General features: G+C 43.3%; 1 protein-coding gene and 1 long non-coding RNA gene across 3 annotated transcripts; one reads left to right on the forward strand and one right to left on the reverse strand.

Moving 5' to 3' along the window:
* The first annotated feature begins 99 nt into the window (after nucleotides 1–99).
* Nucleotides 100–3,821, forward strand: LOC102706677 (probable arabinosyltransferase ARAD1). Of its 2 annotated transcripts, none has more exons than XM_015840746.2 (3): nucleotides 100–396; nucleotides 647–1,752; nucleotides 3,077–3,821. In XM_015840746.2, the coding sequence occupies exons 1-3, from the start codon at nucleotides 276–278 to the stop codon at nucleotides 3,596–3,598; spliced, it is 1,749 nt and encodes a 582-aa protein (XP_015696232.2). In that variant the 5' UTR covers nucleotides 100–275; the 3' UTR covers nucleotides 3,599–3,821. The 2 variants fall into 2 exon arrangements, with proteins under 2 accessions (XP_015696232.2, XP_015696233.2); XM_015840747.2 differs by having other exon boundaries at nucleotides 306–396; nucleotides 554–1,752.
* Nucleotides 3,822–4,547: 726 nt separating this feature from the next.
* LOC107304864 lies at nucleotides 4,548–7,461 on the reverse strand. Its single transcript, XR_001550946.2, has 3 exons — nucleotides 7,307–7,461; nucleotides 4,942–4,995; nucleotides 4,548–4,636 (listed from the first exon to the last, which is right to left on the reverse strand). It is a non-coding gene; the product is annotated as an uncharacterized LOC107304864 (long non-coding RNA).
* Between the last annotated feature and the right edge of the window lie 9,227 nt (nucleotides 7,462–16,688).

Raw genomic sequence — 16,688 nt, forward strand, 5'->3', positions numbered from 1 at the left:
CATTTTAATAACTTAGATGACACGTAATAGATACGCTCTTCTGTTAAGAGTTTAGAATATCTGTTCAGCTTCTGCCGCGCGTACGCGACGATCGTCTTGACAAAGTCCGTTGGCAATCCGGCCGATTTCCCCGTTGCTTGCGCCATGCAGAGATCACCCAACTGATCAAACACAACGAATGATAGGTGTCATCTGAGGAAGAACCGAACACGCCGCCATCGTCGTCGCAGGATCCGCATGCATCGCGACACAGCGTGGTCAAGGAGGAGGAGGCGATGGCCCTGACGAGGCGCCTCCTGATCGATCTCTCGTCAAGACGCCGCCTTTTCGCCTCACACGCCGGTAAGCTGTCGTCGGGGCAGAAGAGGAGGTCCATCGCCGGCGTGCTCCGTGAAGGTAATTGTTAGTAATAGCGTTTGTTTTTGTGTTTGATTGATTCTATTAGAGATTAGTTGTTTCCTGGTCCATGAGCATGATCGATGAGATCTCCGGTTAATCCGTTCTTGGACGACGAATTAACTGACGGACGGTTCAATCGATGGATCTCGTCCAGGGGGAGCAGGGTGTGGGGGGATTGAATGAAGCAGCTTGATCGTTTCTTGATTTGATCTTGGGAAGAGAATAATTTGGGCTGTGGCGAATCCAGCGGCGAGCTTGGCTGGTTTCTTGCGCTGCTCGGTGTCGTGGATGGTGGCGGAGAGGAAGATGCAGCCTCTGCCGCCGCCGGAGCACCGGAGGGTGCTGCGCTACGTGGTGTTCGTCGCGGTCTCCCTCGTCGCCTTCTCCTGCTGGGCTCTCGTCAGCTCGCGGATCGACAGCGCCGTCTTGGCGGCGACCGGCGGCGTTGGCGTGGGGCCGCTGCTCACCGGCGAGGATGGTGGTGGTACTGGTAGCAGCAGCAGCAGCCGCCGCCACGGGGATGGCGGTGATCAACGGCATCATGTGACGTCGAGGCAGGCAGAGATGGTGGCGAGCAGCGGCAACGCGACGGTGCGCGCCGTCGAGGTGGGTGGCCCGGAGATGATCCGGCCGCCGTCGGGAGGAGCAGGAGGAGAGGAAGAGAGGGTGTGCGACGCGGAGAATGCGCAGCTGAGGGTGTACGTCTACGACCTCCCGCCGGAGTTCCACTTCGGCATGCTGGGGTGGGACAGCAAGAAGGCCGGGACCGGCGGCGGCGCGTGGCCGGACGTCGCCGACGCCCGCGCCGTGCCGCGCTACCCGGGCGGCCTGAACCTGCAGCACAGCGTGGAGTACTGGCTCACGCTGGACATCCTCTCCTCCACCTTCCCCACCACCACCGGCCACCGCCGTCCGTGCACCGCCGTGAGGGTGACCAACGCGAGCCTCGCCGACGTCTTCTTCGTGCCGTTCTTCGCGTCGCTGAGCTACAACCGGCAGTCGAAGCTCCACGGCCACGGGAGCGGGAGGGCGGCGGCGGCGACGAACAGGCTCCTGCAGGCCGAGCTGGTGAAGTACCTTGCGAGGAAGGAGGAGTGGCGGCGGTGGGGCGGCGCGAACCACCTCGTCGTGCCGCACCACCCCAACAGCATGATGGACGCCCGGCGGCGGCTCAGCGCCGCCATGTTCGTCCTCTCCGACTTCGGCAGGTACCCGCCGGACGTCGCCAACCTGAGGAAGGACGTGATCGCGCCCTACAAGCACGTGGTCCCCTCCCTCGGCGACGGCGACTCGCCGGGGTTCCACCAACGCCCCGTCCTGGCTTACTTCCAAGGCGCGATTCACAGGAAAGGCGTAAGTTCAGTCCAGCACCAGCTAAAAAATGTATTACTCCTAAATAACGTCACATACTATTTTTCATATTAGAAAAGTTTATGTAAATATATAAAAATACAAGTTATAATTAAAATATATTTAGTAATAAATCTAATTATATCAAAATAATTGATGATTACATAAATTTTGTGAATAAAACAAATGGTTAATGACCTGTTAGAAAAATCAACACCATCCTGTATTAAAATACGCAGAGTGAATTACCTCGTAACTACGTTCGTTCGTTTCTTTTTACTTACACCGTTGATTAGTCTGACTTTATCCCCGACAAATAAAAACTTTTAAATTATGATATTTTGATAACCACAATTTGTGCTTATTATGTCAAGTACTTTGATAGTACGATAACTCATTTATGCTTTAGAGTTTAGTAAATATATATGTCATGTTTGGTACAGTTAAATTCAAAAGTTTATGAAGCAGTGTTTTCCTTGTAAATTTGTAGTTGGAGGCTTGGAGCTATTATTATGTTAAGGTTTGTAGGGTAAGATATTTTGTTCATATTTTAGACCAAGACAAATGATTAAGATACTTCAATTAAAATTACAAGCTCTATTTTCTACGGAAACCTAGAAATTAATCATTGCGACTATGACCACTGAAATTAAGGCCGTGTTCAGCGGGAGCGAGAAAGGTTGTTAGTTATGATTAATTAATTATTAAGTATAAAAAATTATAAAATATATTAATATGATTTTTTTAAACAACTTTTCTATAGAATTTTTTTGAAAAAATACACCATCTGGCAGTTTGGAAAACGTACGCATGAAAAACAAAAAAGTATAGGGTTAGGAATGAAGATGCCAAACGTGGCTAAGTTTGAAACTTCATTGCAGTAAGCATCTAAAACTATGGCCCCATTTAGAGTAGATCTTATAACTTAGTTCAATTATTTATAGCTAAATAGTTATCACTAAAACTAGATAATATTTTAACCGTTCAATCATACTCATAGCTATCTCAAACACCACTAATAAACCATGTCTAACTGTCTAAGTGAGTTGCCACTGAACTTTTGAACCAAATTCAAAATCTCTAAGGCCTCAATGAGTATCTATAAGCTATTTATAAGATGTACTATACATTTTTTTAACGAAGAGAGATAAAAGTTATTTCTTAATTAAGAGATAGTCTAGTCTCTTGCACATATTTTAATGTCAAGTGAGAATGATATATTTGGTCATTTGTATTATGAGCTACTTGCTAAAAGCTATATTATTGAAGAAGTTGTCTTTTAGATAGTTTAGAGATAGTGTGCTATTTCTAATGGCGATTGCTTCAGGGTGGAAGGGTCCGTCAGAGGCTGTACCATCTGATCAAGGACGAGAAGGACGTGCACTTCGCCTACGGGAGCGTCCGGCAGAACGGCATCCGGCGCGCCACCCGCGGGATGGCCGCCTCCAAGTTCTGCCTCACCATCGCCGGCGACACGCCGTCGTCGAACCGCCTCTTCGACGCCATCGCCAGCCACTGCGTGCCCGTCGTCGTCAGCGACGACATCGAGCTCCCCTTCGAGGACGTCCTCGACTACTCCGAGTTCTGCGTCTTCGTCCGCGCCGCCGACGCCGTCCGGGACGGCTTCCTGCTCCGCCTCCTCAGGGGCGTCGGCGAGGGCGAGTGGACGGCGATGTGGCGGCGCCTCAGGGAGGTCGCCCGCCACTTCGAGTACCAGCACCCCTCGCGCCCGGGCGACGCCGTCGACATGATCTGGGCCGCCGTCGCCCGCAAGATGCACTCCGTGAAGCTGCAGCTTCACAAGCGTGGCAGGTATCAGAGAACACTTTCTGTGAATCATCAAGGTTAGGAGGGTAACATGGGGTAGTAGCTTGCTGTTGCAGTTCTTAGATGATCAATAAGCCAGCCTACTTGTTACTGGTGAAGTTTTCTGTTCATTTTTGCAATGTAGGTTGCAAAAAAGTTATGTGCAGTTAAGTCTGTGTCTGAGAGATAATTAGTTATTAGTTTTGTAACTCCTATTAGTTCTTTTCTTTCATCCACAAAGAGAGGAGATAAGATTTGAGAGAAAATGTATTAATATACTATATGATTCAAACAAGAGTTTTTTTACCATCCTTGAAAAAGTATCTCGAGTTATCACGATTTTCAGTTTAAAAGTTTAATACCTTGAGATATAACATACCTTACAATACTACAATTTTGCACTAAAATTTTTAGCATCTCAGAGTACTTTTTAAGGATGGTAGAAAAACTCTTCAAACAAATATGTCAATAGTAAGATGTCGTAGGGTTATAAATGTTCAAATTGCACACATCGCTATCCATGCTAACCTTATTGGGAGGTAGCCGAAGAAAAGGATGCAAAAGCATGACAAAAGTTGGTGACAGCAACATAAAACAATGTTAAAACATGAACACCTGAAGATTCAAAACCATCACTTGATAACTGTAATACCTTCATAATTGTTTTCCACTAATACTTTTCACAGCTCTATCTATTACGAAATAATATTAAGAACACAAATGACATAGAAAGAAGCATCAAACAGACAAGTTTAAAAACACAAGAAGCACCAAAAAACCTTGAGCGTCTCCCATGAGTGATCCATCATATTTTTGCTGACGTTGTTCTTGTTGTCTCTGATCTTATCCATATGCTTGAAGCATCAGCACCTGTTATGTATCGGATCAGAACCCCTCCAAACTCTTCTCTCACTCATCATGTTAGGATCAACTGATGAAGGGATTTCTGGGTAGCCATTGTTATTGAGATTGGCAACACTACTTTGAGCAAGGATGCGCGGCTTCTTCTCAGGCACTTCATCCTCTTCCCTTCCGAAGGTGAGACGAATAACTTTCAATCCACACACCTTCTGCTGATGAGCTAACAGCAACAAGCAAAGAAGAATGGTTAGCAGCCTAATGGCATACATTGCCATTTCCCCTCCAATGTTGTCCCTGTTTCTGGGATGCAATAAGAACCTCTAGTGTAGTAGTGTATCATCTATGTACATGTAGGCAAGCCAACAGCAATTGCCACCCTCTATATATGAGCTCAGAGGGCCAAGAAATAGCAGGAGGCAATTTAGATCCTGTCACAATCATATGCTATGCATGCAGCTTGAGAGGAATTTAAAGGTTGTTTTAGAAGGTTCTGACAGGCATGAATAAAGAGAGAGTGACATAAACCTTGGGAAGCTAAGAATCTTTACACTGGTACTCTGGTCTCCTCCCCTCCCTGTCCTGCACACCAAGCAACCCTTGTAAAGAAGAGAGGTCTTGGAATAGGGCATTGAACAAGCACTAGAACTATTGCTTTATGCTTTATAAATTTCCCTTTGAATCAAGAAGCACTCAACCCCGTGCAAGCAAGTTTAATAGTATAGCCAATTATTAGCTCCAAATCAATTATAGTCAATCTAAGCCAATACATACAATAGTTACCTACAAAACATATACTATCATGTCCCACCTGTCATACACATATTATATCTTAGAGTCTGTGCTGCAGCTGGCTACAAATATGTAGTCCGTTGCTCTTCTCTCTCCTTGTTTATCTCATTAAAATATGTTTGTAGCTGGCTTATAGCCTACTATTGTACCTGCTCTGACAAGGAATAGAGAAAACATCGACATCACGACTTAATTAGTTTCTTTTGCTAAATGATCCTTTCTCTTGATTTGTTATGCTAAATAATGCACTTCTTTTCTCTTGTTGTTCCATGGATTTTACCCTCCAAACGAAGTTTCATTGAACAACAAACTGTGTGTTCGCTAGACAGATCTGGCTCTTGGTTCTAATAATCGCGGGATGGGCTTCCATCTCTCTATCTAGGGGTGCCTATCTTCAGGACTGGCGGTCTTCGTCGAGAGCCCTCCTTCCGAAGCATCTGAAGGCCAGTTTTGACTCTCTTGTCCTTCTTGTCTCCTGGCAGCTCTGGTTGGAACGCAATCGCCGAGTTTTCGATCACGAGCTATCTTCCCTCCAGGATGTGCTCCAAGCCATCCGTTCGGAGGGCCTGCTGTGGTCCTCCACTGGGATAGCACCCCTTGGCGCCTTGTTAGAAGATTAGCGTACCGTAACAAGTGTGTTTCCCCCTCTTGGGCGTTCTTTTGGGAGATTAGCTTGTAGCGTCTAGGCTCTCTCCCCTGCGTTGTTTTCCTTGGGGGTCCCTGCTGGAGGCCAATCTGGCCGTATGCGTCATATATCAACACTTTTTATCTTCTAATTTATTGATGTGCAATTATTTTACGTGTTCGAGAAAAAAGAACAGAAAACATAAAAGATTACCCATTGGCACGTCCAATCTTCTTTTCTTCATCCAAGTTTAAGCTACTTCTTTTTACATTATAATAATATTATAGGCCACACACATGATAGCATGCTGCTTGGGGCACTACTAAAGCTCTAATTCTCTTTACTTTAAACAAGAAAAGAAGTGAGTTCGCGTAGTGCTGCTTGGTGGAATGCGCAGGGTCCTAACCAAGCAATTCCAGCTCGAGGGGCTTTCTTCTTTAACTTTGCACTGAAGAGTAAAGAAAGTAGAGAACAAAAAGGAAGCAGAGAACCATCCATCGTGTGAGGCCGTGAGGCTGCTTTCCTTCTCTCTGCTGGTGAGCCACCGTTTTTTCAGGATAATAATGCTACAAAATTTGTAATAAGACAGTTTGTCAGTTGGTTTTTTCTTGTACTTTTGTTTCCACAAAGCTACAAATGACATTTCATTCTCTCGACTTGCTTCAGTTACTGATCTTGGGACGATTTAATGTATAACAGAGATAAAAAGACCTCAAGACCGACTAATCTTGTTATGTAAACAATTCCTCACTCTGATATTTTACAGAATGTAAACAAGCATGATGCAATTGATTCAGGCCCTATTTAAATCCTTCAAAATGGTAAAAGTTTTACCATTTTAAAGTACTTTTTGGTAAAACGGATCTAAACAATAGGGTAAGAAAATGGTAACTTTCCATTTGGTATTTGGTAGTCTAGAGTAGCAAATTTCATCAAAAAGTGTATAGGGACACGGACCACCTCTCACTTTTGCCAAAAAAAATGGTAATTTTTACATGCCTCTAAACACCAACTTGCAAAAATACAATATCAAAACTTTTGCCATCAAAACTTTTTTCATTTGTCATTTGTCATTCCAAATGCCTTTCAACAGGGCCTCAATCTTGCAGGATTTTATCAGCAATCAAATGTAGGCTTGAGAAAAAGGCTGTGTTGATTATACATGTACAGTAGAATCCGGTTTTGGTGCTAAACTGCTAGCGCTGTCTCCGAAACAATCTATTCTGCTAGCTTGCTACTGACCAATTATGATGATAAGCACAATGTTGATGCTTTACTGATACAATGGAGCATTATTAGCAGCTACCCTCCTACCCTGACAAAGGATCTACCGTAGTACAGTAGCATTTATGCAAAGAACTTTGATCCAACTGTGTAACTAATCGGATCGATTCAAAAAAGAATTTAGGGAATGGTCGCTGCATAGGAATGGTAGTCGACCATAGGCTGAATGAGAAAATCATCGTCAGTAATTACCTCAATCTCCGACGGCACGTCGTCGTCATCCTCCTTTGCCACCGCATTCCGGAAGTAAACAGCGAAATCACCCCAGCCTGAAAGCACCCAGCACGAACTCCGCCTCCACCGCCGCGCCGTGGACATGTACCCTGCGGCCCGGAGCTCCAGCTCCACCCCCCCCCCCCCCCCCCCCCCGCGATCTTCACTGCCGACGCATTTCGCCACCACGCCGGTCTCCTGTGCCGTCGAGGAGGAGGCAAAGCCGGCTGCAGATCGCCGCGGCGACAGAGGCCGGCTCTCCGCCGGAACAGTGGTGCCTGGTATTTTAACATCAAGGCCCTCAGATTATCTCCTATTAACGTTTTACCCCTAAGAATTAACTGGGCCAAATTCAATTGTAGGCCGAATTCATACGTGGAAAAAGATGGGCCAAATTACTCTGTAGGCCAAATTTGTAAACAAGAATTGATGGGCCAAATTCATTGATGGGCACTAATAGGGGGTAGATCGACCTTTGGGCCTCATCGTTGACATGAAATAAGCTGGTCAAATCCGTCCGTGGGCCGAAAATTCATTGACAAAAAAAATTTGGGCCCAATTTGCTGGTAGGTTGAATTTATTAAATAGAATTAATTGGGTCGAATTCAGTAGTAGGCCGAAATATTTCATTGGAATTGGGTGGGCCAAATGTATTCGTGGGCTAAAGTAGAGGACGCATGTTAAGTGGGCCAATTTTATTAGAAGGTAGAGATTTACATTTGGGCCTAATCGTTGGCATGAAATAAGTTGGTCAAATCCATCTGTGGGCTCAAAATTCTGACAGGAAATATGTGGGCCCAATTTGCTGGTAGATTGAATTTATTAATAGAACTAATTGGGTCAAATTCAATGTGTGGGCCGAAATATTTCATGGGAATTAGGTGGGCTAAATTAATTGGTCGGCCGAAATAGATGACGGAAGTTAAGTGGGCCAATTTTATTAGAAGGTTGAATTCGGTGATGGGTAGCGTGGGCGAAATTCATTGGTTGTTTTGGGGTGGGGGTGATTTTTAAAGGAAAAACATTGATAGAAGTTGTGGGCCAGATTCTTTTGTGGGCCGAATTCGTTGATCGGAGATGGATAGGACGAATTTAGTTGTGGACAGGATTTGTTGAGATGAACTAAGCAGGCCAAATCCTTTCGTGGCGGTTTGTGGGCCGAATTTGTGCTGAGTACATGGGCCTCGTTAATTGACAAAAATTAAAGTGGGCCACATTTATTCGTGGGCTTTGGTGGGCCGAATTTGTTGATGGGAAATGGGTGCGCAGAATTCATTTGTTGGCCAAATTTGTCGAATGAGTAGCAAAGCAGGCTAATTCCTTTGGTGGGTTCAATTCGCGGTTTGATTTCAATGATGATGAAGAGCACTCGAAATCCAAATCGCTAGCAATCCACGAATCCGTCCACTTATGACCGTCCGATCTACAGCAGGCGGCTGTGATTAAGAGGGCATGTACAAGGTGTATTTCCTCTTAGGCCCTCAACTATCTCGCATTACCCTTCACACACCAACATAATGTTTGTCATCGGATCTCAGCCTAACTTCTTAAACATCTGATAAGTACTCCTTTTTTATACTCTTTTTTGAGTTGCTGTTTGTCTTATTTAAAATTTTTGTGTAAGTATATAAAATTACAAGTTATTCTTAAAGCTATTTTAGTAATAAATTAAATCATAATAAAATAGTTATTTTTTCCGTTCCACATTATAACACTTTATGGTCTTGTTTAAATTTATGTGTTAATGAATCTAGACATATATAAAAACATATACATTGATACATAGATGAATTTAAAAAAACCAAAAAGTTTATAATATGGAATGGAGATAGTAATGATTATATTTTTTTTAAACGAGATAAATGGTCAAATGTAGACAAAAAGTCAACAACGTCAAAAGAAAACAACCATCCATTGTGTGAGGCCGTGAGGCTGCTTTCCTATCTCTCTGCTGATGAGCCACCGGTTTTTCAGGATAATAATGCAAGACAACTTGTCAGTTGGTTTTTTCTTATACTTTTGTTTCCACAAGGCTAGAACTGAGCTTTATCTGAACTTGCTTCAGCTATTGATCTTGGGACGATTTAATGTATAATAGAGATAAAAGACCTCAAGACCGACTAATCTTGTTATGTAAACAATTCCTCACGCTGATATTTTGCATAATGTAAACATTTATGATGCAATTGATTCAATCTTGCAGGCTTTTATCAGCAATCTAATGTAGGCTTGAGAAAAAGGCTGTGTTGATTATATATGTACAGTAGAAGCCATTTTTGGTGCTAAACTGCTAGTGCTCTCCGAAACAATCTACTACGTATTCTGCTAACCTGCTACTGACAAATTATGATGATAAGCACAATAGATTGCTAGCCTGCTACTGACAATTTATGATGATAAGCACAATGTTGATGCTTTACTGATAGCAATGGAGTATTATTAGCGGCTACCCTCCTACCCCCACAAAGGATCTATCATACTACAGTAGCATTTCTGCAAAGAACTTAGATCCAACTGTGTAACTAATCGGATAGGTTCGAAAAGGCACTGAAGATTACTAAGGGTGTTAGAGATATATGTTATTTAGGTTATAGTAAAATATGATTGATTTGTATGGACTCGTACTTACATTCAGATCCTTCCTCGTCTCCTCCCCATATAACTCTATATATACTGGTCCCCTTAGACTCGATACAATGACCCAATTACGTGTTACAATTCCTCGGGGTGATCTCCTCCACTGGAGATGGCACATGGAGAACTTAGGGAATGGCCGCTGCATAGGAATTGTAGTCGATTATAGGCTAAATTAGAAAATCATCGTCAGTAATTACCTCAATCTGCAACGGCACGTCGTCACCATCCTCCTTTTGCCGCCGCATACCCGGAGTAAACAGCGAAATCAACCCAGCCTGAAAGCACCCAGCACGAACTCCGCGTCCACCGCCGTGGACATGTACCCCGCGGACCGGAGCTCCACCACGCGATCCCCACCCAACTGCCGACGCCGACGCACTTCGCCACCGCACCGGTCTCCTGTGTCGTCCGTGTCGCCGTCGAGACAGACGAGGAGGAGCATAGACAAGGCCGGCTTCAGCTCGTTGCGGCGACGTGTCGCCGCCTGCGCCTCTCTCCTCGCCGGCGCTCCGCCGGAGTAGTGGTGTTTGATACTTTAACGTAAAGGCCCTCGGATTATCACCTATTAATTAATGTTTTGCCGTCAGAATTAACTGGGCCAAATTCAACTGTAGGCCGAATTGCATACGTGAAAAAAAGATGGGCCAAATTACTTTATAGGCTGAATTTGTACACAAGAATTTAGTGGGCCGAATTCATTGATGGGCAGATTTACCTTTGGGCCTAATCGTTGACATGAAATAAGCTGGCCAAATCCGTCCCTGGGCTGAAAATTCTTTGACAGGAAATATTTGGGCCCAATTTTCTGGTAAACTGGATTTATTAAATAGAATTAATCGGGCCGAATTCAGTAGTAGGCCGAAATATTTTGCTGGAGTTGGGTGGGCCAAATTTATTTGTGGGCTGAAGTAGATGACGGATGTTAAGTGGGCCAATTTTATTAGAACGTCGAATTCGGTAATGTGCAATAAATGGGCGAAATTCATTCGTGGGTCAAATTGCTGATGGGAATTTGGTAGCCCGAAATTGTTGGTGGATGTTTTTTTAAAGGAATATCACTGACAGAAGTTGTGGGCCAGATGCTTTTGTGGGCCCAATTCGTTGATCGGAGATGGGTGGGACGAATTTACTTGTGGGCCTAATCCTTTCGTGGCGGTTCGTGGGCCGAATTTGTGCTGGGTAATAGGTGGGCTGAATGCACATGGGCCTCGTTAATTGACAAAAACTAAAGTGGGCTGTATTTTTCGTGGCCGTTGGTTGGGCCGAATTTGTTGATGAGAAATGGGTGTCATTTGTGGGCCAAATTGTCACATGTGTAAAAAAGTAGGCTGATTTCTTTGGTGGGCTGAATTTGCGGTCTGATTTCACTAACGACGAAGAGCAGTTTGAAATCCAAATCGCTACCAATGCACTACTCCGCCCACTTATGATCGTCCGATCTACAAGGCCTGAACAAGGTGCATTTTCACTAAGTCCCTCAGCTATCACGCGTTACCCTTGAAACACCAAATTAATGTTTGTGATGAGATCTTGGCCTAACTTAACTGTCCGATAAAGTACTCCCTCCAGTTTTTTTTTTCTTATTTTATATCGTCGACTTTTATATCTATAATTAAACCCTTTGTCTTTTTTACAAATATGCAAAATTATAAGTCATTCATACAGTTCATAGTAATAAATCAAATCATAACAAAATAATTAGTAATCATATAAATTTATTGAATAAGACAAATGCTCCAAATAGACAAAAAGTTAACGGCATCAAATGGAAAAAAAAAAAGAAGAGGAAGTATCATTCTGCAAGCTACAATAGCCTCAACCGCATGCATCTCTTAAACTACAGTGCAATGATCCAAATTTTGATTAACTAGCTGAGTGCCTATCCTTTGCTATTGATAAAAGAAAATATATTAATATTGTCTAAATAAATAAATATATTTTTTCATGAAATGTGTCATACATCTTTTTTTTATAGGAAACATTCACATTAATTTAATTTTATATCTAGCAATCTATTTAGATTTGATTGTTTCTTAATATTAATAAGTTCAATGTGTAATTTGTAAAATTTATTATGGGTAGGTGCAGTGTCAGATTCACTGTCATCGTTACTACCTTCTTTTAATAAAGTATAGATAAAATAAAATGTTCATGCTTATACAGTGCCCCACCGTAGTTCCTGTCTAAAAAGAGTTAATTTCATAAAAGTCACTTTTTTTTACAACTGCTCCTACCATTTTATATTATATTGTAAGATTTCAGGTTCTATCAAATACATCAATTGATCAATTTATATGATTTGCATATGTACATTAGAAGCCGGTTTTGGTGCTAAAGTGCTAATTCTATCTCCGAAACCATCTATTCTGCTAGCCTGCTACTGACAAATTATGATGATAAGCACAATGTTGATGCTTTCCGGATAGCAATGGAGCATTATTCGCAGCTAGCCCCCTACCCTGACAAACGATCTATCATACTACAGTAGTACTTCTGCAAAGAACTTAGATCCAACTGTGTAACTAATCGGATCGGTTCAAAAAGGCAATGAAGATTACTAGGGGGTGTTAGAGATATATGCTATTTAGGATATATTATAATATGATTGATTTGTATGGAATCGTTTCTTATATCCAGATCATTTCTTGTCTCCTCTCCATATAACTCTCTATATATACCAGTTTCTCTAGACTCAATACAATAATCCAATTATGAAGTACATTTTCTCTTGGTGATCTCCTTCACTATAGATGGCACATGGAGAACTTAGGGAAAGGTCGCCTACGATACTCGGATACAACAATTTGGTCACGCATCTGTGTCTGACATGGAAACAGATACATATCTGACACGTTCAGATACATACTCGACACGTATTTAATAGACTTTGGATCTGGAAACTCAAATGCTAGTGCATCTAGCAATCCAAGTGGTACTAATGCTGCTGATTTATCAAGAGGAACTAGTAGCCTACCAAAGGGCAATGAACATCTCGAATGTTGCTCATGTAATTTCTCTGAATGATAATGAATGTAAACCACTATGGAGGTATCTTGAGCTATGGAGAAGACAGGGGAAGGTCAAGGAGGGAATGCAAGGCCTAGATGTAGGCTTGTAGTAACATTATTCTTGGGAGCTACCGAAGAGTTAAAGCACATCTATTTATCCAGCTTCTACTTTGAGTTAGATTTAGAGTCCTGAACACTTCTATTCTAATTAGTAATTAGCTCTATTTATGGTTGCATTTGTGAACTAATGTATGGAATTGTGACTTGTGACATGTGATTTCCAAACTTCTATGGTTATGGACGTGTATGGATGTATGTTGGAACTGTTTTTTTTATTTGCACGCTATTTGTTACCTTTTTGTTTATTAATTTTACATAAGTGTATCCATGTATCCTTGTTTAAAAAAGAAAGATGTATCCACGTATCGTGTGCCCGTCCCCATGTCCCCATATCTGGGTAACATAGATGGTCACTACATAGGAATCTCTATATACAAATCTTGGGCGGTTTCTCGTACTGTGATTGGGCCACGTGGCTCCTCCCCGATGCAGGCAGAGAAAGGAAAAAAAAAGGCACAGGAGAAAGGGATAGAGAGAGGGAGAAAGTCGCTGCCCGCCCAACGAGGTTGGCCACTACCGACGCCCCCGACCTCGACCCATCGCCATCGAGGTTGCATGCCGCTCGCCGAGGCCCGCCCACCGCCCCTAAGATCTGTCGTGGGGACATGGCAGCCGCCGAGCTCCGCCGCCCCTGACCCATCACCGTCGAGGTCGGATGCCACCCGCCGAAGCCCACCCACCACCCCCGAGGTCGCCCGTTGCCTCTGAGATTTGCAGCAGGGAAACGCCGGCCGCCAAGCTCCACCACCCGGCGCACCGAGCTCCTCCCAACCTAGCCGCCGTGCTTTTCCTCCCTGCCACCGCGCCGCCACCTTCTTCGTCGTCGTTCGGGCGCCGTCCTCCTCGCGGAGGTCTTCGTTCTTCACCTCGGGCTGGGGTTTGGGTTGCTTCATCCCAGGCTCAGATGACTTCTGCTTCCAGAACGGATGGCACATGGGTTAAGCGAAAATGCAATGCAGATAAAACAAGATTAAAGTTATGTGAAAAGGATCGATTTGGTGAGGGAAAAACAACGAACGATTAGGACTGAAGGAAATGACAAATTGCTGAGCTTGCCTTTATGAAAAATTGTGTACTGTGGGAGATTGGTTATACGAGCTAAGCTAAGAGATGATATGTCTAAGGAGAATTAGCCATACCGTTTTATTGTTGGATTTGGACTTACTATTGCTGTGGTTATTACTACTTGGTGGGCTGGATTTACTCTTCCCACTAACAACGTCAAAAGTCGTGGGAAGATCATTAATCATACTAAACAGGCGCTTCCTGCGTAACAACGAACCGTAGTGTCAGAAACAAGCAGGTCAAAATAGACACAAAGCAGAAAATATTCAAGAACATTATTTCTCATTATGTCATGAATGCAACCGATAAACATTAACCACTTAATCATGTGCACAGTTTCAAATTTGAAGATTACCTACTAGAAACATTTATTAAACTCTCACGTGCAGCTTACGTTCTCTTTGAACAATGAGTATCAGACTATCAGTTAACAAATATTTAAGCTTAACTAGCCTATAATATTTCGTCCAATATTATTGGCTAATAAATAATCCTAATAAACATTTATACTCTCTCCAATTGTTGTTGACTTTTCATTTATGTTTAATTATTCGTCTTATTTAAAAATTTTATATAATTATTGATTATTTTGTTATGATTTGATTTAATACTAAAATAACTTTAAGTATGATTTATAATTTTGTATATTTGATAAAAAAGGTTTTAAAAAACAACGAGTCAAATGAAATTTAAAAAAATTTAATTACGTCATTTTAAAAAAATAAGAGAGAGTATTTAGATGTGCGTTGAAATGCTGCGCGTTGTTTCTAGTGTAAGTGGACCATAGGCTGAATTAGAAAATCATCGCAAGTAATAACATCAATCTTCAACGGCACGTCGTCGTCATCCTCCTTTGCTGCCGCATACCGGGAGTAAACAGCGAAATTAACCCCGCCTGCGACCACCCATCACGAACTCCGCCTCCACCGCCGTGGATATGTACCCCGCGGCCCGGAGCTCCACCCGCCTCCCTGCCGACGCATTTCGCCACCGCGCTGGTCTGCCGTGCCATCCGTGTCGCCGTCGAGACCGACGAGGAGGAGGAGAGACAAGGCCGGCTGCAGCTCGTCACGGCGACAAAGGCCGGCGCCTCAGTGGTGCCCTAACAGAAAGGCCCTCGGATTTCTCCTATTAGTGTTTTACCCGTCAGAATTAACTGGGCCAAATTCAACTGTAGGCCGAATTCATATGTAAAAAAAGACACGCCAAATTACATTTTTTTATAACACAGTACCCTATGAGCACCCACAGGCACCTCGCTGTCGACGGGTACGTCGCCAACCACCGAAAGCACAAAGCCGTTAGAATCCGGAGTCGAAACTAGGATCTCAAGTGCTACTAAGTCCTTTATAACCACTAGCCTACAGGCCTTTCGCCACGCCAAATTACATTGTAGTCTGAATTTGTAAACAAGAGTTTAGTGGGCCGAATTCATTGATGGGCATTAAGTAGTGGGACAGACTTACCTTTGGGCTTCATCGTTGACATGAAATAAGCTGGTCAAATCCGTCCATGGGCCGAAAATTCTTTGACAAGAAATATTTGGGCCCAATTTGGTGGTAGGCTGAATTTACTAAATAGAATTTATTGGGCCAAATTCAGTAGTAGGCCGAAATATTTCACGAGAATTGGGTGGGCCAAATGTATTTGGGCTGAAGTAGGTGATTGGACGTTAGGTGGCCAATTTTATTAGAACGCTGAATTCGGTAATGGGCAGTAAATGGGTCAAATTCATCCGTGGGCCAAATTGCTAACCGGAATTTGGTAGGCCGAATTTTTTGGTGGATGATGTCATTGATAGATGTTGTGGGCCGAATTGGTTGATCGAAATTCCGTATTGGTGTGCCGAATTTGCTGATGGGTGCAACGAATTTATGCGTGGGCCGCATGAATTAAGCAGGCCGAATCCTTTCCTGGCTGATCTTTGTGGGCTAAATTTTGCTTGGTGGCTGAATATACATGGGCCTCGTTCATTGAGAAAAGTGGGCCTTATTTATTCGTGGCCTTTGGTGGGCCGAATTTATTGATGGGAAATGGGTGTGCAGAAATTCATGTGTTGGCCTAATTTGTCGCGTGAGTAACAAAGCAGGCTGATGGAAAGTAGGGGGCACAATTACCTTTGGGCCTAACCGTTGATATGAAATAAGTTGGTCAAATCCGATCGTGGGCTGAAAATTCTGACAGGAAATATTTGGGCCCAATTTGCTGCTAGATTGAATTTATTAAATAAATAGCACAATTGGGTCAAATTCAGTAGTGGGCCAAAATATTTTACAGGAATTAGATGCGCGAAATTAATTGGTTGGCCGAAATAGATGACGGATGTTAAGTGGGCCAATTTTATTAGAAGGTTGAATTCGGTGATGGGCAGCGTGGGCTAAATTCATTCCTTGTTGTGGGGGGAGGGGGGTGATTTTTAGAGGAAAATCATTGATAGAATTTGTGGGTCAGATTCTTTTGTGGGCTGAATTCGTTGATCGGAGATGGGTGGGACGAATTTGCTTGTGGACCGAATTTGTTGACATGAATTA

Source organism: Oryza brachyantha, chromosome 8 (genome assembly GCF_000231095.2).
Source record: "Oryza brachyantha chromosome 8, ObraRS2, whole genome shotgun sequence".
Lineage (NCBI taxonomy): Eukaryota > Viridiplantae > Streptophyta > Magnoliopsida > Poales > Poaceae > Oryza > Oryza brachyantha.

Coding starts and splice junctions, on each gene's coding strand:
- LOC102706677 (XM_015840746.2), top strand. CDS start 276: ATGGCCCTGACGAGGCGCCTCCTGATCGATCTCTCGTCAAGACGCCGC. Junction 397..646: donor CGCCGGCGTGCTCCGTGAAG/GTAATTGTTAGT, acceptor TGGCGAATCCAG/CGGCGAGCTTGGCTGGTTTC. Junction 1,753..3,076: donor GCGCGATTCACAGGAAAGGC/GTAAGTTCAGTC, acceptor CGATTGCTTCAG/GGTGGAAGGGTCCGTCAGAG.